At 24.5% G+C, this 24,022-nt stretch overlaps 1 protein-coding gene across 1 annotated transcript; it reads left to right on the top strand.

Moving 5' to 3' along the window:
* Positions 1 to 3,218: 3,218 nt before the first annotated feature.
* On the top strand, positions 3,219 to 23,901 carry LOC136078218 (uncharacterized). The gene is made up of 3 exons (XM_065793477.1): positions 3,219 to 3,671; positions 18,801 to 18,963; positions 23,477 to 23,901. The coding sequence occupies exons 1-3, from the start codon at positions 3,240 to 3,242 to the stop codon at positions 23,815 to 23,817; spliced, it is 936 nt and encodes a 311-aa protein (XP_065649549.1). The 5' UTR covers positions 3,219 to 3,239; the 3' UTR covers positions 23,818 to 23,901.
* Positions 23,902 to 24,022: the final 121 nt, after the last annotated feature.

Below are 24,022 nucleotides of genomic sequence, written 5' to 3'. Positions count from 1 at the left end.
TGTTTTCTTTTGCTCAATTAATTCTACAAAACAAGAATTCGAATTAATATTTTGAATTTCGTAAAGTAACTCATATCTTACAATGTCACCAATATTTAATGCTTTTTTCTGGACTTTACTTAGGACATTATTTTGAATTCAACTACACTTTCACGCTTTTCAGTAGACTGCTGTGTTGACTTTTTTAGGTATGAGTCTTGGGTAAAATCAAAGTTTAATGTTCTTCCTGTTTTAATTAGTTTCTTTTTAATGGGAGCATTCCAAGGAGCTTTTAAGCTAGAGCATGTTGGATTAGAAACTGTAATTACTGCACTTTAAGTACTATTTTAATATACTTTAGTATTTTAATACTATTATATATATATATATATATATATATATATATATATATATATATATATATATATATATATATATATATATATATATATATATATATATATATATATATATATATAAATTTATTATTTGCTGAACGGCAACATCTTTTAGCAATAGAATTTTTTTAGTTGAAACAGATATTTTTCCCAAAAACAGCAGTTTAAAATAAGACAAAGATTCTTTGATTTTTGGGTGCAATGAAGTATTTGAATTAATCTTGTTTAAATAGAAGTTATATATTTTTGAAATAAGTCAAAATGGGTACAAGTTTCTTTAAAATACTTTAAAGAGGTTGTTTATCTCAGAGTGAAACCCAAGTTTAGTACTATTAATTTTAAACATTCTATTGGTTAAGCATTTGATTAGACTAACTTTGTACGAAAATGGAGTGAAACTATAAAAATTAATGTGATTATCGGAATAGGTTTTTTTATAAAAAATGGTAGTAGTAGCTGAAGAATTAGTTTTGTGTAGAGTTACGTTTAAAAAAGATATTTTTGAGTTTACTTCTTGTTCCATAGTAAAAGAAATAGAATTGAGTCTACTATTTATATATCTAAGAAAAAGATTTGTGTCATTTTCTGACCCGGATATCTGAACATTACATGAGGGATAAAAAGTCTCATATCTATAAACATCTCTATGCTAATCAAAATTGTTACATGCAAAAATAAGTGATAAGTGTTTTTCTGTTTTAGATTCGGCATCTAATAAATTCGAGTTAAAACTTAAAGAAAGTATGTTCATAGAATGGTTAAAACCTTGTATGAATAAACAGATTAACCATGTACAAATGACACTTTCTGTTTAGCTACTATTTTTTATATGTATTGCGTATCTTTTAACCTATTCTTTTGTTATTTTCTATTTCTTTAGTATGGCATGGCACTTTTTAATTGAATTTATTGTATTTTTGTAATTATATTATTAGTTTGTACAAGAATAATAATATTTTGTATTTTTTTTTTTTTTCTAACACCTAATGGTCTTAAAAGGGAATTAACAAAAGTTAATTAAATTACTAAAAGTTAATTGAATTTGATTGGTGCCACCCAAACCCCCTCTCCCTCCCCCCCTCACCTTAGTGAGTGGGGGGGGGGAGAGGGGTCCAGACCACATAAACACCACTGATTACCTATAATAAAATAGAATTTAAAGAAATAATGGTTTCATTTTGAAATTAATTTAGATATTTAGGTGTTAAGTACCTAAATATCTAAATTAATTTAGAGACCTTTATTTGAACCATAATGAAGGTCTCTAAAAAGTTACCGCCCCCTTTATTTGTGCCCCTATCTACTATAAAGACCAGATCAAGGAGAGGACAACCAACTATATCTTTCCTTTTATTAAGAAATGACTTATAATTAGCTGCACCCTTTACATAGGCCAGTTGGCAGATTAGAGGGGCACTGGTTTCTAGTAACACATACAACTGTTGATGATTGAAAAATAGGGTAATTTAAAAATGCTGGCATTTTTGGTGTGGATTCGACAAGTTTATAATGTTTGGATTTTCAGATAGTTAGGTCTAATGGTCTTAAATGCGGGTAATCTTAGATCAAAACAAAGTGTTCGAAAAATTTACAAGCATCTCAAAATGGCTGAAAATTAGACTTTTTAGGCGAGTGGACATTTTGCTTTTAGATATATTTAAGCTCTAAACTGCAACAAGCTGCCTATATTTTGCCCGTTTATTGCAGACAGTAGTAGCTAATCAGAAAAGCTATCTGTAAAGACTTGTGGATGAACAGAATAATGCTGCAGTTAGTTTCATTTTGGCATATTTTAGCAATTTTATGATATATTCCAAAGTTGAGGTCATAATTTTTTTTCTAATTTAACACAAGTTAATAAAAAACCACTTTTTTAAAGAGAGAGCTATCCAGAAAATAGTTCTAGAAAAAATGAGACACTTGTTGAAAGTGAGAAAAAAGTTATACAGCTCTAATGCAGTCTGTTTTGACCATTTGTAAATTGAGGGGGGCCACTGTGTCATGTTTGTAAGGCTATAATTTCCAAACCGTTGTACTTGGAAGTCTGAAATTTCAAATTTAACCTATCTACATAATGCACATAACAATATGTAAAAATCAGAAAAATCATAGATGGTGCCCCACAAAGTTTTCTTTAAATTGGTTGAAATATAATGATTTGACCCATATACAAAATATATATAATATATTGTACATACAAATATATATGTATATATATATAAATATATATATATATATATATATATATATATATATATATATATATATATATATATATACAAACTTATGCATACATATATATATATATATATATATATATATATATATATATATATATATATATATATATATATATATATATATATATATATATATATATATAACTTATGCATATATATATATATATATATATATAACTTATGCATACATATATATATATATATATATATATATATATATATATATATATATATATATATATATATATATATATATATATATATATACAAACTTATGCATACATATATATATATATATATATATATATATATATATATATATATATATATATATATATATATATATATATATATATATATATATATATATATATATATATATAACTTATGCATATATATATATATATATATAACTTATGCATACATATATATATATATATATATATATATATATATATATATATATATATATATATATATATATATATATATATATATGTATGCATAAGTTTGATACTCTTCCATTACAGGACTACTATATTTGTATGCATATACACATACCACAATAATATTATATTATTTAAATAATAAGTGCTTTTTTTTAGTTAAGAAATAACATTAAATGAACTGGTTTTGTTGTTTGCCTTGTCCATTACAATACTGTTTTATTTTTGGTGTGTCTTTTATATGCACTACTTCAGTTGCTTTTGTATACCAATATTATACTGTTTATAAAGTTAAAAAAAAAAAATCTCTAGTTAGTGACGGTTCTGAAAAAAATCAAAATTTAGAAGTTAATTTAGAGAATAAACCTAATCAAAGAGGAAGTTTAGAAAAATTACCCAATATGGCTTTTTTAAGTAATAATAAAGAAAGTTTTTGCTCATTTTTTGAAAACGAAACAGGAGAAAATGAATTTGAGCTTAATACTGAAAAAGATTTTATACCTTTTTTTACTGAAGATAAACTTGAATATTTTATTAAAAAAAGTGTTTTATGTCCATCTTCTAAAGTAGCTGTAGAAAATGTGGATGATGATTTTTCAGAGCAAAAGGTACTTTAATTTTTTGAATTGTTTAGAAATGAAAAACATAGTGATTTTATTCTTTATATTATCTTTGTATTCCTGAATAGAACTCTTTTATTCAATTTATATAAAATTGTTATATCAGAATATTTAAAGTTTTTTTATAATGTACGGTTGAATTTACTCATTCATATCTATCTTTATATCCATTAAAAAATTATACCTATTAAAAAATATATAATTAGAAATGAAAACTTTTACAGACAGCTTCACAAAAGAAAAATTAAGTAAAGCTGGTGAAGCTTAAAAAAAAAAAGAGCAACTTTAACTCATGACAAGCTCATTGTAAAGACTAAAAAGGCAAAAATAAAATTTAGCAAAAACATTTGCGAAAAAATATAATTTAAATAGTTATAAAAAACTAATTAAATATTATTTAATGCTGACGATAAAACACGTTTTATTTTTAAAGATTATTTAATTATTATTATAAAAAGCTATATAAAACAACAATAAAACAAACTGAAAAGTTATTTTATCAATACAAAAAGCTTGTGATAATATAAAGCAACTTTGTTACATTGTTTTATTGCTGTTTTATACACTTTATAACATTGAAAACAAAAAACACCTTTAAAAAAAAAAAAAGAAAACGTAAATATATGGAATTATCCAAATTAATAAAATAATATTGATGAAAACATTATCGTTATAAAACTTTAAACTTAATATTTGTGCGAAATCATGGTCTATCTATAGACCAAACGAGTAAGATCAAATCGAAAAACAAAAAGAGTGATAATATTAAACTTATTAGATATCACATTTTTTCTAATTTATTGTTTTTTGATTTGGCATACTATTGAAAATTTAAATATGATTAGTTTTTTCATTCAATGTTTTTAAGTTGATGTTTTCATTCAATTTTTTAAAAAGCGAGAGAAAAAACTTGCTTTAATAGTTTGAACTAGCTGTCATGACCCATAAAATACGGGGTTTGGTAAATCTATTCCACTCAGACCTTTTCTATACTTATTCCTTACCTCAATATGGTTTAGTAAGCGATACAAAAATAATTATATAAATATATAAAAACTATACTTATTGTATATACTTATTATAATTAACTTTAATAAACTTGAAATGTTTCGGTAGATATTGCGCGAATTGCTATTTATCTACAAATTGGATATTATTACCAGTCTAAATAGTATTTAGAATACCCGCTTGAAATATGTTAATTAATTACCATAAGTATAAAAAGTTTTAAAAAACATGAGATAATTAAATATGGGGAATAACAGACTTACCATGACTCGTATAATTATTACTGAATATTAATATTATTGGTCATGGTAATTCTATTCCACACCTACCCTTTTAATAATTTCGCATTATTTCAATAATTTAAAAAAAAATCTTTGTTTTGAGTTAACGATTAACTTTCAATACTTTATAAGTTCTATAAACTTTTATATATTTATATATATATATATATATATAATATATATATATATATATATATATATATATATATATATATATATATATATATATATATATATATGAAGACCTCAGTGGAAAAACCGGCGTTGTCACATTTAAAAAGTATTGAGAAAGTATTTATTGATCATTAATAAAAGTCTTTATTTAAAGCAAATGAAACTAAGCAATTTAAAAAAATTTATATTATAATTATTTTATTTAAAATTTATTCAAAAACAAAACATTTTGTAATTTTTTATACAAAAATTTTTTTTTCTTTGCTTTAAATAAAGACATTTATTAATGATCAACAAATACTTTCTCAATACTTTTAAAATGTGACAACGCCGGTTTTTCCACTGAGGTCTTCATATATATATATATATATATATATATATATATATATATATATATATATATATATATATATATATATATATATATATATATATATATATATATATATATATATATATATATATATATATATATATATATATATATATATATATATATAAATTAAAAAAAAAAAACAGACCTTATAATTTTTTTCTTTAATAACTTACTATTAATTTTTTTTCAGGCCTTCTGCAGCTTATTAAGACTCTTGCCCTGTTAAAGAAAATTAAAGTTTAAGATGTAAAATCTTTTTTCTATAAAAATAAAAATTTGTCTCCTTAACGCGTACACTAAATTTATTACTAAGCACATTAAAACCTTAAACTCTATCATGGCACATGCGCAAAAAAATTTTAATGGTGTTTTCATGTTTTTAGAAATTTTAAAAAGCTTTTTAAAAAGTTCTCTCTGTTTTGTTTGTTATAGTATATAATATCTTATATATGTTATACATATAAAATCTATAGACCTTTAAAAATGTTTTACTTTGTATTCAAAAAAATTGGAAAGGATTTAAAAAAAAAATAAAGTGTGAAAATGAAAGGATTTAAACCCACACAAAACACTTCAACCATTTTGGCATGCTATAATATCATCTTTTAACACTGTTTAATAAACAAAAGACTTATTAAACTTTATAAAATGGCATATAAATGCTTTATAAAAAGGCATATAAATCAAAATTTAGCAAATATTGTCACAATAAAATTTTCAAGTAAAAGTAAACCTGTAACATTTGATATAATTTTTAATAATTTACATTATTAGAAGTTTACGTTAGATATTTGCATAGACGTTCGTTCACACAGATGAAATATGAATCATGACAGATTGTGGTTTCAAAAAAAATGTTATATATGAGAAATGTTATATATTTAAAGTTATTCTTATTAATTATTGACAAAATATTATAAGTATTTAATCATAAAAACAATAAAAAGTAATTTAAAAAATTATAAGGTTTTTACAGATAAAAACTCATAAATAAAGCAAATTGAAAAAATTTTAAAATCTGTTTGCTCAGCAAGTACTGCTAGCATTGAATGGTGAAATGTAATCCTCCATCATAAAATCCCATTCATTACTTTAAAATCTATTTAATGCAAGATTTGCAATAAATAAGTAAATACTAATGATAGAAAACCTCTATAAACAATCATGTATTTGCTTCAAGTGAAGAAACTTGGAAATATTGAAACTTCTTAAACTATTTAAATTTTTTTTCTATATTAGCGTATAATACTATGAAGTCCTCCTTTTCTATAGTGGCCTTGGGGAGGTGAATTAACAAAAATAAATTTTTTTTTTTTAATATTCTAAAGAATAAAGGTCAATAATACAATGCAAAAAAATTAAAATTTATGTATGTATGTATGTGTATATAATTATGTGTATTTAATATAATTATGGAGAAAACATTCTCTATACAAAAAATCTTAAGATTTAATGAAAGTTACTAAAACTTATGTTATAACACTTTGTCTACTTACCTTTATAAAAAAAAAATTTAAGTTAAACATTTAATGAAGGAAATAGAAACTCTTAAATGTTTAAATGGGTAGGAGTTATTAGTAAACTTGTTTTTAAAAAAAATTTATTTATCATCAAAAGCATAAATTATTAACAAAAAAGAACCGAGTATATATCTTTTAAACCAACTATTGCACCAACTTACAATCAGATTTAATTTTTGTGTTTCATCATGACAGTACACCACTTCACCGACACAGACAATATTTTTGCTCTCAACAAAGTCAAGTCACATTATATCAAAGTACACCACTTGGCTTGCAAGGTCAACATTCTTGGTGTAAACTAAGCCAAGTCACAACAATTTGAAACCGTGCAAACAGCATAATAACCATTTACAAACTATAAACAAATAACATTATAGCACATCACAAACATATAAACACTTCATATATAAAAGATATTTACACACTTACAAAATATAAACCCATATAACCTTTACACATATAAACACATAATAATTAACACATACATATAATTAAATATATAAATTAAGAAAAATATATAAATTAGAAATATTTATAAAACACAACCTTATTTTTGTAATATTTGTTTAAATTGTTATAAATGTTTAACAACTTTTAAAAAACAAGCAATCAAACAACCTCGTTTTTTATATTATAAAAGCAAACAGATTTTCTTTAAATCAAGGTATTAAATGATCTTTTTTTTTAACATGTAACATAGAGTTAACAGTGTGAGATACAAGGGTTTTGGAGACTAACTTTATGAAGAGATTGACCTTTAAAAAGAGCATAGTCTTCTAGAGTCATCATCGTCTTCTAATTTTTAAAAATAAAAATTACAGATTAATATACTTTAAATGAGTAACAACAGCAGCATTAAGTTCAGCAATAATAAATAGTGAATATATTTCCATAAGTCTAAGTATATGCTTAAATTTTATTCATATATATATATATTTTTTTTTGAACAGAATTAAAACTATTTTTTTAATTTTAAATATTTTTTAACTTCACTTAATTTTTTTTTTTTCACTTGTTTAATGTTTCAATAGAATGTTTCTACAGTATGTTTCTAATGAATTTTCAAGAAACAAAAAAATAATGACGCAATTTCAAAAAATATTTAACTATTAATAAAAATGATTTATAATTTAAGAAAAACTTTCTTCCTCACTAGCACTATCTTCTAAATCTTATATTGTTACTGTAGCTAGATCTATGTTTGGTTTTCAGGAGTAGTTCTCACTATGCCATTGGGTAGTATGGATGTTGGTGCAGTTTCTATTCAATTAAATTTAAGTAAATGAGCGTTAAAAACTGAAAAAAATATTTTTTCAAATTTTAAATTGAAAATTTTAAATTCAAAATTTTGAATTTAAAATTTTCAAAATTTTAAATTGAAAACTTTGAAAAAAGAATTATAGAAAACTAAAATTATAATGTTCAAAGAGATTTCTTTTTAAAATGAATTCCTAAAACCAATTTGTGTATTTATAGAAAATATTTATTCTTGATATTGCTATAAATAACAAAAATATAATAAAATTTATTAATTTAAATTTATTAGAACAGTAATACATGTTGAATAAAGATCTTTGTGCAAGATAGCAAATGATACTTTTATCTAAAAGTTAAATTTAGCATGGCGTACTTTTTAGATGACCCCTAATAAAAACCTTAGATAAAAACATTCTACCTTCTGACCATCTTGAACTCATTTATTTGCAGAGTGTTACACTCAAAACATTGTTTGTGAAGACATAATTGATTTTATAAGTGAGCAAATAAAAAAAAATTATGCTACATTCAGAAATACCCTTAACTGCTCAGTATCTTAACCAATGAAAGCACAAATTCATCCAGAAAAGCTTGCTTAATTATATACCTTCTATATGCATTAGAAGATTTTAACATATTTGTGTAGGTACTAGAGATTAATAAAGTCAATTCTTCAAAAACTGAAACTCAAATACTAAACTGTGTAAACAATTTACTAAGATTTTTTTATTGATGGTGCCTCAGTTATGACTGGATCAAATAACGGTGTCTTCAAACAACTGAAGCAGAAGTATTCTTGGCTAGTTGAATGGCATTGCTTTAATAATTGTATTGAACTGGGTGTAAGTGATGCTGTTAAAGCGTTCGTTGCAATTAACCATATCAATTGCTTCATTGATACCATTTTTGCTTAGTACAGCACTCAGTCTTCAAAAAACAAGAAGTTTTCTGCAGCAATAGTTAAGGTAGAAGTTTGTCTTCTTAAGATTGGGAGAGTTCTCAGTACAGGGTAGTCTGTTTTATCATTTTAAATTCTGAAGGCTGTTTTGTACACTTTAAAGCTTTAAATTTAATTGATCCAAAGTAGGACTAAAAAAAAAAGCCTAGTTTAAAAGCCTTGTACAGAAAATTGCAAGCGTGTTGTTTCTTAAATTCAATGTATGATAGTAATGGATTAGAAGAACTAAAATCAACTTCAGAAGTTCTACAATTAAAAAATTTCACACTTAAAAAAGCAATTCACATTAGCTCTGATAGTTTTATCATTTTGATCATTTTAATCGTCAAGAACATGTATCCGCTTCTTGTGGTTATATTTTCCAAACATTGGAGCAACTAACATTGCCAAGATTAAAATATCTGTATTTTTCATCAATGATCATACCTGTAAGCAATTGAGATAGAGGTTTTCAATCATGAATATCATTTGTACAGATGTATGAAGCATATTGTCAATAAAACATATATCATCATTAATGTTCATCAGCATTGAAGGTCCTTCACTAAAAGAAATTTAGCGAGAAGAGTATGCAAAAAAAAAAAGGGCTAATTGCAAACAACTAATTGCAAGGAAGGATCATGTAGAAAACAAAACAAATTAACAGGAATAAAATTATTTGTAAATTACTATAGTGTTTTAAAATGCTCATAAAATTTTATTTAGTACTACTGATGCTTTCTAGTTAGTTCGGTCAAAAACATTGCCATTCATAATAATCCAGAGGTCCTGTTTATATTCTATTAGTCAACAAAATGCTATAAAGTTATTAGATCTATCCAATCTTGATGATAATGCTAATCAAAAATGGTAAAAAAATTTTTACAGCATTTTTATATATTTTGTTTGGTTTAACAATATTTGGTTTAACTATATTGATTGCATACATCTAGCAAAAAGTCAACTAGCTCAATCACAGATTTCTTTTTTAACTGTGTCCAACGATGCAAGTTTTGCATCTAAATCTACCAGATCAACTGGGCCCAAATTTCTTCTTTATACCATTTAAAGTTGAAATTTTTGGAATAGGAAATAAATCAGGTCAGACACAAATTAATTATCTTTTACCAGTAAATATGCTGACTGGAAAAGAAGCCTGGAAAGCTGACTGGAAAAAAAATTGTATTGTTAGTATGCTGCAATGATTCTTTAATAATGTTAAAATGTCCCTCATGCAAATAGTTGTGAAGTGCTAAACAAAACAAATAGTAATGCAATAAATATTGTGGTGTGTTGTTATGATATTGCAACAAAAAATAATTATCTTCTTACTACTAGTTGGACATACCAAGTTTGCCCTGGATGCTAGGGCAGGTCAAATTACAACGTTTTTTGGAATCAAGTGTTTGGCATTATAGAGATATTTTCTAAACAATATAAATATGTATCCTGGAAAATTCTATTAAATTAAAACAGTTCCTTCATAAGCAATTTTAGCTTTGAAGAAGTGTCCAAAGGCTTTTTATGCTTTTTATGCATTTCCGACATTGTATTGCAAATAAAGGACTAAATTATTTGATATATAACAAATATAAATGAGAGGAAAACTGGCTCCATAGTAATGGCAAAATAACGAAAAACAAAATAAAATATCTGCTATTAAACTTTAACTTTATTTTTAAATTAGATATTACTATTATCAAAATATTCTCTTGCAAATTATGGTCCGGATTTCATACAAAAATGCAAATATGTTATTTAAAATGTTCCTTAACTACAGTATTCTAGCTTAGAGGTTATAATAGTAGAATCTTAATTATTTTGGAGTATGAAGTGTAATTTTAAAACACCAAATAAAAACCTTTGAAATAACTTTTGTGGTTTTGTAGTTTGATAAATACAAGGTTTGAAAATGATTTATTTTCTCATGGTCACTTTTACAACGTTATGCAACGAATAACTCAAAGATTATAAATTTTCATTTACTTTATATAATATATTTATATAAGTTGCACTAAATTATTTTTCAAACTAATTAAGAATATTATTATGTATCTCACTGTAAAAACATTTAAATATAAAATTCATCCAATGCTTTGTGCAAGAATTTTTGCAACTATATGTTTATTACAACCATCTTTTCCAAAAATAATACAACCAATGTTAGGTTGAACTTTTTTCCGGAAAATAACTTTTATACTATCTACTCATCAGTGAAATCTTCAGTTGTTGCTGGTTCATCTATATCTTGATCAAAAATATTTATGAGTTCATACTCGAGCATCATTTTGAATATATGAAGCTTATTTTTGGTATTATTCATTTTTCCTAATGTTCCTACAAAATAATTTTTGGACTTAGTTGTTCCATCAATTGTTTTAAAGAAAGATCTAAAGGGAAACTCATTCTGATGAAGATTACAGTCTATAGTGTAAAGTTTTTGTCCAAGTTTTTTTTGTAACTCAGAAATTATTCCTACTTTATGACTTGTGTTAGTTGAAGTATTGTCCTACTCTTCAAGAACTCCATAAAGGCTCTGAGCTTGTTTTTTTTTGTTGCTGAAATAAGAGGTAAAACTTTGACAGTAAGATACTCCTTGCCATAAAGGTTAATGAGAAGTTCTTTTCTCACAGTCATATGAAGTTTTTTTTTCTGTAGATCTCTTTTAGTACAACTTTATCATATCCTATTTTTATTTCTCTTACAGCTTAAGTTTTATTATCAGTTTTACCATCAACACCAAAGCAAATAAGTTCTGTGTTATCTTACAATAGATTTCAAGTCCAATAAAACTTTAACCATCTTCTTTTGACTGTCTATTTTGGATTTATCTATAACTAAATTTTTTGTGCTTGCTATATCATCAAACAGCTCTGAAAGATCAATCATAAGAGCATTCTCTAGTGCAGCTCTAATCAAACTTCATGTATCTTATCTAATCAAATCAATAGCATACTTTTTAAGCTTTCAAAGATTGTAAATTCATAATGGTTTCCTTTCAGGCTCCATATCTATGAGAAAAATTATAAAGTTTGTTAAAATTTTTTTGTTGTTGTTCAAGAAATGAATTTTAAATTAAATAAATCACGAAGTTCAACTAATTGACTTAAATCTAATATCAAATAAAAATGAGTTTTTACTTTTTAAATCGAAAAGAAAACTCTAGTGAGTTACCATACTAGAATTAAAGCTAACAGATTTTAAGCCAGATTCTAATAATATCATTTTTGGAAATTTGTAACTAGTTTCTTGTTACAGTGGCTGTTTAAAATATAAGATGTTTCTAGACCATGAAAATTTAAGCCATGTTGAAATGATCTTTTTGGACCAAATCTTACTCTATTTTTTAAATATGATCTGTCTTCTACAGGAATATAAATATTAAATGATAATATTGAGCAACTTTATATGAAATTCATAATAATTTACTTTATTATATTACGAGTATGAAACTAGTATTTGTAATAATACAACAGTATTTGTTTTATTTGAAAATATTTTTATTTTATTTTGTTATTTAAAAAAAATGATTATTTAAAAAAAAAATGTATATTTTTATCTGGGCTATATGTGCTTTAAATATTAGTATCAGAACAGGAAATATTAAATGATGAAATTCGTTGTAGTAGATTTTAACATACTAATAATATTTATTTTACTAAAAAAAAATTATCTTTTATTTTATCTAATGATCACAAGAGCAGGAACTGATGTCAAAAGGTCCTCTCAGTTTTTTAGAAGTGTTTGCTTCTTTTGCTACTTTTTAAAAAAGTCAGAGTACTTTTTAAATTATCTAGACTAATAAATCAAAGTAAATGAAATTACATTTACTTTGATTTATTAGTCTAGATAATTTAAAAAGTACTCTGACTTTTTTTCTACACAATAAGTGAACATTAAAGGTAATCAAAGATTAACTTTCTTCCACATCATAATTAGTTATAAAACATCAAAAATAGCATTTTACTAAATAATTTTTCTTATTCTTTTTTGTGATATTTCGGTCTAATTTGTATAGACCATCATCAAACATAAAATACCAATTTAAAAAACCCTTAGAAAATAAAAATCATAAAGAAGTCATTACAAAGACAACGTCGATAAAAATTGCCTTGTTTTTTTATGATTTTCTTAAATAGTGGTCTTGAAAATAACTAACACAAATAATTACCATTATGATTTAAAAATCCACCTTAAAGAAGCAATAACAAACATAAAAATGAAACCTGGCTTATATATCAACCCTGCAATTATTACTGGAGTTTTTAAAGGTTTCATATCACAAGCCACCAAAACCTGCTCCAAAAAATACATTAACAATGACATTCAGTTTATATTAGATGTTTGTTGAAAACAGTCATAAGAGATCAAACCTAGAAACAATTGTCGTAATTACCTTTCAAGTGAAAATAATCCTAACAATAAAGTTGAAAAAAAAACTAGAAAATAATGTTGCAATAATAAAAGTACCTACCAACTACGCAAAGCACTAAAAACATATAACGTCAAAGTTATTTTTACAAAACCACCTAATTTAAAAACAATTCTCTGTAACAACAAATCTAGACTAAACAGCAACCCTGGGGTGTACAAGCTTATGTGTTCGTGTGGGGGAATTTATATTGGGGAAACAAAAAAAGAGAATTTTTGCAAAGAAGCATAGAACACCAAACTAATAGCATGGCAATTGGCATGCTTCTTGAGCAACTGAGCATTGCAAAGAATGCCATAGGATATTCGACTAGCTGCACCCAAAAACTTTATCTATAAATAGCAACTATCACAAAAGGAAAATAAGGGAATTGCTTGAAATTAACTATGCGCAAACATCTCAGGAGGTTAAGCAAGCCCTGGTACTGCTCAACAGGGATAATGGGGTAAAAGTTGCTTCAAATAGTTGGAGACCACTATTTAAGAAAATCATAAAAAAACAAGGCAATTTTTATCGACGTTGTCTTTGTAATGACTTCTTTATGATTTTTATTTTGTAAGGGTTTTTTAAATTGGTATTTTATGTCTGATGATGGTCTATACAAATTAGACTGAAATATCACAAAAAATAAAAATAAAGATTAGTACGATGCTGTTTTTGATGTTTTATAACTATTTATAACTTTACGTACTACAAGAAATGTCGCTAAAACACATAATTATTTTTTCGCTATAAGTTTTACAGTTATGCTGGAACTGTAACTTAATTAACTATTACTAAACTAAAAAGTTTAATCATATTTATCAATACTTTGAAATCATTTTAGCTCAACCTAAACTTCTTTAAAAAATAATAATGCTAACACTTTTTTTTCACTAAATAAACAAATCTCTATATTACCAAACTTCTGATTTCAAAATGGATCTGCCCTACTGGATACTGGTTTTGGAATTCTCAAATCAAAATTCTGTCAAACTGAAGTGTAGTTAAACACATTAAAATTAAACAGTTGCAGAATTCGCAGCTTATAATGAAGACAGTACAAAGATATCAATGCTAAACAGGAATCTTATTGTTGATGGCAGGGCTTTGAATTTGCTCCAGAGGTAGAGACATAGCTATCTGAAGCTGGTGTTTTTACAAGGAGCTGGTCTAGAGCTGGAAAATACACATTTCTAGGTGGAGCTGGCTCTAAACCCACAGTTGATATTTTGGTATATTAAAGTATGAAAGTTTTTTGTTACTAATATTATTTTACTATATAGTACCTATGTACTATTAAGTAATTATTTTATATCAAAAAAATACAGTCATTAAAAAAGTTTTATGTTTTTTAAATATAGCATTTCATCCAAAGTTTTAAAAAAGTCAAAAAAAAAAAAATTAACCATTACTATAGTATTAAATAGTTGGTTTTATAACATTTTGATATATATATATATATATATATATATATATATATATACATATATATATATATATATATATATATATATATATATATATATATATGTATATTAGGGTGGAGCGATTTTCATAGCAAAAAAAAAAAAGTTTAAAAACCAATATTACTGAGACACGAATCAATGTCTATTAATTATAAGATAAAAGTAAAAAAATATTTTTTGATTTTGATGAGATCTTGAAGGTCCTCTTTGGAATTTAAATTCTTGACAGGTTCTAATATTTTTGAATTTTTTTTTTTCTAAACCATATCAACCTTGGACTCAAAAAAAGCAGAAAAAAATGCTTGTTTCATAAATAATAATTTTATTAAAAAAATTTTTTAGTGAAAAAAATACTTGCAAAAATATACCTTAAAACCCCTGTTTTGTTGAGGACTTTTAATTGAGGATTTTTAATGAAAAAAACAACTCTACTTTTTTAATTTTAATTTTTTAATAAAAACAAATGTTATTTTCAAAATCAGCATATTATTTTGCTTCTTTTAAGTATCAAATTGATATAGTTTAGAAATATATATATATATATATATATATATATATATATATATATATATATATATATATATATATATATATATATATATATATATATATATATATATATATATATATATTATTCGAATGGTCATACTTTTCTATACAAGATATAAAAGTTTTATTTGCTATTGGGAGAAAAACTGAAAACTAAATCTACTTGAATTATATGTTATCTTCCTATTTATTAGGTTTACAAAAAATGATATAAACTCCCATCAGATTAGTTTTTAATTTACTTGCCCATTAATCACCCTTATTGACAATAACTGCCATATATATTCTTGACATTCTACTTAACAACTTATCCAATCTTTGACATTACTTTTAATAAATCTCATAAAAATCCGGTAGGAGAGGGACCTTTTGATTGGGTAGGTTAAATCATTCTATTCAATATTTGATCATTCTCAAATTCAAAGTCAAATATATAGCTTATACAATTTTCTGAAGAATGTGTTTTGGATTTAAGTTTTAAGTCATTCTTTTTAAAAAAATAAATGGTTTCCTATTAACTCAACTTTCCAAAGAAATAGCATGACTTATTAGGTACATTTGGTTGCCCAAATAATTTAGGTATTATCCAAGTAAACTAATTTTATTATTTCCTTTGTTTTTACAATGCCACCTGTGACATTCCGATTAAAAAAGCCTAACACCTTAACACTACTTACAATAATGTTTTACATTGGATAATAGACACTATTTTATCCTACATTCAACAATTTTTTTTTCAGACAAACAATCTTCTCTTAAAACCAAAGATTTAAAACTTTGACACGTTGGTCCACGTTTACTGTCATTGATGGTCTATTATCTATGTAGTTTTGCCAACTAAAGCGTTTTTATTATTCTTATGATTCTCATTAAAGCAATTCAATCAAAATACTTTCATGTTTTTTAAATTATCTAGTAGTACAAAAATAAATATAAAAATAGTTAAATAAAAAACAGCATTTTTAAAAAAGTTAAGGTCATTCAAAGAGTTATGAATGGTTGTATATATATATATATATATATATATATATATATATATATATATATATATATATATATATATATATATATATATATATATATATATATATATATATAGCTTGACTGTTTAACATTTTATGCACAATATGTAATATGTCATGTGATTCATATTACTATGTATGATAAGTTACTGCAAAACATTATTTCTAAACAATGTCAATGATTGGTTAACAAAAGTTTACTTTATTTATTTATATCAATGTCACATAGTTTGTTTTAACGTTTTTAATTGAATATTTTAAAAGTTAATCTAAACATGTTCTAAATAAAATACCTGAATTTTGTTCTTAATAAAATCAAGAAAGGATTTAAAGTGGTTTTTTGAATTAATCTAGTCTTCATTGGTATTATTTTTATTTATAATATCTTTTTATTTACTTATACTTTTTATTATTATACTATTTATTTATATATTTTAAAAGCTTTTACTTGTTTGTTAGCAATATGTGTGTTGTCATAAAAACATCTGTTGATTTAATAAATAATCAACATAAAATTAAGTTTTAAATTAAAATTTAAAAAATATACACAAAAATATTGCATCTATATCACTCTAAAGAAAAGTTTCTTTTTCAGCAAAGAAAATGATTTTATAAATTAGTTATTTAAAAAGCAATTTCATGTTTTTTGTAATTCAAATAAATTCGTTCAAATAAATGATTATTATAATATAGTGATTATTATTTATTTTGTTTCCCATAATTTTTAATCAAAATGATTTCAAAAAACACAGAGAGTGGTCTAAATAAGTATTTATTAACTGTTAAAAATGCAAAACTAGATAAATGTATGATTACAAAAAAGATAGAAGTAGAGTGATTCCATGCAAATAAAAAAATCAAAAGTTTACAATATGAAATGGCATTTGGAAACATCACATCTTTCAGAATATAGAATATTTAAATCTTAAACTTGAAAGTTAAAAGAACAGCTACTAAATCATTTTCATCATATTTAAAAGATTTTAATGTTAAAAATCTAAACCATCTACTTAGTTACTAGTAGTAAAGCAATTAAGTTTGTGATAAAACATTCAAGATAGGAATTACTAAAATGGTAGTGAATAATGGAGTTTTGTTGAAAGCGTTTGCAGGTGAAGGATTTCAGTTAGTTAACTGGTAAAATTATTATTATCAGATAGAAGTCTTTGATTCAGTACTGGATAGGAATCTGTATGCAATTTGATTAATGAACGTGCTAAAAAGAAGAAGGCTGAAATAAAAAAAACATTGTTACAGAATTAATACAAAAATCGATGCATTTTAAATGCAACTCAATACCAAAAGGATTATTTATTAGGAATAAATATTTAATATTATTTACGCTAGACGTTATTTATTATTTATATATTACTTAGGAATAAATATTCAATATTATTATGCGGGACATTATTTATTATTTATATATTGTTTAGGAATAAATATCCAATATTATTATGCGGGAAAAATTCAATTTAAATCTTTGGAACTGATAGATCAGAAGGTCAACACAACTCAGCTGCTATCAATGTATGTATCAACAAAGATAAAATGTTATGTGCAAGTGTAGACAATGGAGCCAATCAGATTCAGGCAATCACACTTTTAAACAAAAGTTAGGGGATAAAATTTTTCTAGATAAAGCTTTACAGGATAAAGAATAGAAAATTATTTATGGCAGAATAGAAAAGTATAACAGATTAGCTGGTAGCTTCCAGCTCAGATAGATGTTTTTCTTTGACTTTATTAGGTAATAGATTCCTAAACATTCCAGCTCAGATAAGTGTTTTTCTTTGACTTTATTAGGTAATAGATTCCTAAACATGGGCAAGATATACTCTGCTTGAATATAAAGCCAGACAACCTTTGCACAAAAGCTGCATAGAAAAAAACCTGCTACCGAAAAAAAATTACTTTTCTAAAATCAGTTGATTAAGAGATAGTTGATCTACCATTTATAAAGATATCACAAAAAAAAAATTATTTTATAGCTTTCTTTCCTCTTTTCAGATCTGGTAATAGCATCATATCTAAAATTTCTTTTGGCATTGTGTGTCTCGTATAACAAACTAATTATTTTTATATTTATTATAAAATAAATTTTTTTTTATAGATGGTAAGAAAGATTGTTATTCTTGGTCTAGAAAATTCTGGAAAATCTACACTCCTAGCTCAGCTTTCAAAAAAAGGAAATCATTATATAGAGTATAAACCAACTAAAGGATTTAATGTTAAATGCATTTCTTTTGATAACTGTGACCTCAGTATATGGGAAAGTATAGTGAATTTTAATTTTTTGTATGATAAAAGTTACATTATATTTGTTTATTTATTTACTATAAAAATTTACAGAGGATCAGCTAATCAGCGTTTGATACTGTTTTCTATAAACATCATAAAACATAAATAACAAAAGATAGCATTAGAAAACTAAAAATAATTATATAAAAATTCATCATTCATTATAAAAATTTTAAAATTATTTTTGAATTTTGTTCTTTAATTCTGAATTGATTTTATATGATTTAGGAGTTTGTTAAATAGTAAGCCACCTATAAAGTTAAAGCCACCCATAAAATAATAAGCCACCCACAAAATTGAAGTCATTACGTGCAACATTTAACATTACTTAATTTAACATTTAAATATAATTAGTAAGTAAACATTCAAGTTTTTTTTGTGTTAAATGCTTCCTTGTGGTCCGAATTTACAAATAAATTCTTATAGTTTGACAATATTTTATCATTCACGACTTTAATTAAAACACATTCAGGAATTTTATCACATTAGTTGTTTAGTTAAATAGTATTTTAATATTATAGTTTCAAATCTGTTTTAATTTTAAGATAATGTTTATGTTGCATTGGTGTTAAATTAGTGTTATGTTGCATTGGTATTAAATTTAGATGGAATAATTTTCCATATGTTATGATAAATCAAATATTAAGAGTATAAATAACTGTAACTGCTTTTTTGGTAAGCGGTGAAAAAATCTGTATATAAAATTCTTTGTTTTTGTACATTACAAAAACAATGAATTAATTCAAGTTAATAAATGCATTTATATTTAGAAAATATTTTTAACTGGAGAATGTTTTATTTCAAAAAACGGCATACATGAATATTAAAAAATAAAGAAGTCACGTTATAAAATAGGTTTTAGTACATTGTATGGACATATATATATTTAAACTTTAAAAATAGTCTATATTTTTTCGACAGTAAGACAACCAAAGACTCACGATATTTGGGCATTATTTTATTACACTATACTTTCATTACAGCTTTTCTTAGATGTGCTAGTGAGATTGGTTTCTGTTTAGAAATTTCTGCATTCTATTTTACCCAAGAGTTTTGATAGACTTTAAATCTGGTATATTACTCAGTCACAGGGTAAGAAACTTATTTGTATTTTTTTGGAGCCATGTCTTGACAAGTCTTGCTTGATAGCAAGTTGCGCTGTTGTATTAAACTTTCTAATTCGAAAACAATTAAATGCATTTTTCTTCAAATTTTCCAAATAATTCATGGAATTAACAGTCTCACGTTGTTAAAGGTGTAAAACAGCATGACCATTGGTAGTGATTGCACCCCAAATCATAATTGCTGGACATTGCTTAACAATAGGTACAACATCTAAAATTGAGTCTGGTGGCAGGTGAACATTGACTTTGTGTGTTGCAAACTGCTTAACTTGTGCTTTGTCTGAGATCATGATTCATCACCACATTTTAACAATCCAAATTTGCTCATGCAAAGTTTTAGGCGATAGTTAATATTTTTTTTGAAAAAGGAATGATTTAATGAAATACAGTTTTTGGACTATATGGGCACTCATACTGAAAGACAGTTAAGTAAGACTTTGTTAGCTTGAAATCTATGTCTTACACAGCTAAGCAGAGTGTTAGGTTGTTGAATTTTGGGGTGGTATTTCTTGTTCTTCTGCAGGAATTACTTGAATTGTTAACTTAATGTGAATGATATCGTGAATTGTTGTTTTAAGTATTATCAAACATGGATTTAATTTATAAATTCAAAAAAGTAAATGTCACATAAATATTGAAAAACAATTCAGACAGTCAACTTAATTTAACCTACTATTTTGATAAGGCGAATTATTGCTTGTAAGAAGTTTTTTTTTTTTTGTTAATTCACTTTCTCAGGACCGAGGAGGCTACTTATTTGTGGTAGAACCCTCTCTCAACTCTATAACTCCAAAGCACGAAACTTGATGAACAAGGCCGTTGCGTGGAGGAACAAGTTGAGTGCAGTACTACCAGGGTTGTGGTGGGGATCAACCTTGGAACCTCTCACTTATGAAGTGAGCGCTCCACCACTACACTTTTACTGATATATTTATACTTGTACAAAAAATTAATCCTTATTCAATAAAAATTTATTTGTATGAATTATAAATTGATAAATTATGATATAATAAATGAAATTTGTGTACTTGTGTATGGATGTGGAATAAATTTGAGTTTAAATTTTCTTGAATTTGATCTGATAATCTTTATATATCAGAAAAACTAGAGAAGCAGATAATTTTTTCCTGATTTTATTTTAGAAAAATATATGACATAGAGAATAGTTTCAAAATTAAGAATCTTGTAGAGGATAGTTTTAAAATTAAGAGTGTCACAGAGAATAGTTTCTTTAAGAAATAAAAAGTGATTAATTAATTAAGGGATTAATTAGTTTAAGAAATAATTGTTTAATTTGATTTAAAAGAAAAAAATTCTGATGTTGTGATGGATTTTGATTTTGTCAAAGTTAATTTGATTAAAATTTCGTGAAAAGTTTATAAAAATAGTTTGATGAATATACATAATATTTTTATCAATAATCAAGTTTTCAGATTTATCAAAAACAAAAAGTCTGCTTTACATATTTTACTACATTTTGCTATTTATACACAGTGGGGGTGGAAATAGACATTTATACACAGTGGACCCAGAGATGGAAACAGACAAAAAGTTACTATCCTGAAAATTTCTAAACAGCTTATGTAAAAATTGTTTTTGATTTTATATCGAATATATTTTTGAATAAATAATTAAAGTTTTGTTAAATTTTAAAATCAAATTTTGTTTTTTAGTTATGAATTAAAAACTGAATTAAGTATTTATATTGAAAATTTTCATTTTTTTAAAGCAAAAACCAGATTAACTTTTAAGTTTTGTTAAAAGTGCTAACTTGCCTCTACTATATCATTAATTTTAAAAATATTTAAAATTTTAACTTTTGAAATATTTTAAGATAACTGAGTTAAATAAGCATTTTTTGATTATTATTGATTATGACTTATTTATTGATTATGACTAATATTGACATTGATAGTATTGACTAATATTGACATTTGATAGTATTGACTAATATTGACTAGTATTGATGCATCATTTGATGGTATTTGATAGTATTGGTTAGTATTGATTAGTATTGGCACTTTCCTTTATTAGAATGTAAAAACCATTTCAAGCTGAGTTTTTATTACTGAAAGTGGTTTTTATTAGTATGACTAAACTTAAAGTTATTCTTTTGATTAAAATAATAATAATAAAAAAACTTTTTCAGTTATTTTTAATTATTAGTTGATCCTGAAAAAGATTTCATTATGAAAAAGTGAATTCAAAAGATTCTATGAAAAAAACGGTTCACAGAATTTCAAAAAATTAATGCCAAATTAAATTCATTTAAGCTGAAGAATTTGAAATATTTTGCAAAAGTTATATTCAGCTCATTAAATTCATATTAAGAAGACTAACCGGTAATAATTTATAACTAATTACGAATAATATACTTTTAGTTATAATAGTTATGATTTATTTAACAATAAAATAATTGTCAATTGCATTATAACAGCATAATTAACTGCCATAAACTTGCATAAAATGTTTTGAGTGAAATATATATTGGAATAATTTTTTTTTTTGTTTTCCTTACGATTTAAAGTCAAAAATGGAGAATAATTTATTGAATGAATCAACTATTAATTAAAAATAACTAAAAATTATTTTTTTAATTATTATTTTAATCAAGAGAATAATTTTAAGTTTAGTCATACTAATAAAAACCATTTTCAGTAATAAAAACTCAGCTTGAGATGGTTTTTACATTTTAATAAAGGAAATCACCAATACTAATCAATACTATCAAATGATGCATCAGTACTAGTCGATACTATCAAATGATACATCGCTAAAAAGGGCAGAAAAAGACCTTTATGAAACAACAGATGTTTGCTAAAAAGGATTTAAAATAAAAGTTTTATGAAGCGTAATTGATTGCAAAAAAGCAACAAATTATATGTCAGCAGAAAATAATTCAGACATAAAATTATGTCAAAATATGTCAATAGAAAATATGTCTGACATATTTTACGTCAGCAGAAAATAATTCAGACATAAAATTATGTCAAAATATGTCAATAGAAAATATGTCTGACATATTTTATGTCAGCAGAAAATAATTCAGACAAAAAATTATGTCAAAATGTCGATAGAAAATATGTCTGACATATTTTATGTCAGCAGAAAATAATTCAGACATAAAAATATGTCGATAGAAAATATGTCTGGTATATTTTATGTCAGCTGCTATTTTTATTATTATTGTTATTTTTGTTTTTGTTGCTTTTATTATATGCTTATCTGATTATCTGTTAATGATAAATTAATATAAAGTAATTGAATAATCAACAGTAATATACAATAATTTATGGAAACAAGTTTAATCTGGAGAACAGCAAATGGTGCACATGTTTTACAAGGATTTTTTTTTTATGTTTAGTTGGAGGAGAAGAGGATTATCGGGTTTATTGGCGCAACTTTTCTGATACTACTGACATGATTATATTTGTGATTGATTCTTCTGAAAGGAATAAATTCAAATCAGCAAAAACATTTTTCTCTGAAATATTAGGGAATTTACACGAAACAGTTGATTTGCATATTGTAGCTACAAAGGTTGATAAAAATCAGTCAGCATCACTTGAAGAGTTATATTTAGCTCTTGAATTAGAAAAATCGATTTGGGAAATACATCAAGTCTCAATGGTTACAGAGGATGCAACTAAAAATATAGGTATTGCTCAGCTGCAACAGCTTTGTTTGGGTAATGGTGACAAATAATTACCTGTTTCAATCAGCAATAAAATTTATCTACTATTGTATGCTTTTTTTTTTTTAGTTTAATAAATACCTTAAAATTGAGAAGCGTAAATAATTTACATTTTAAAAACAAATTATAATTCTTTAACAAAATTATTAGTAGAATATATCTACGCCATTTACAGCTATATATATGTATATATATATATATAATATATATATATAT

This window comes from Hydra vulgaris, chromosome 03 (assembly GCF_038396675.1).
Source record: "Hydra vulgaris chromosome 03, alternate assembly HydraT2T_AEP".
NCBI lineage: Eukaryota > Metazoa > Cnidaria > Hydrozoa > Anthoathecata > Hydridae > Hydra > Hydra vulgaris.
The sequence above is the reverse complement of the archived record's forward strand: the minus strand, read 5'-3'. Positions and strand labels throughout refer to the sequence as shown.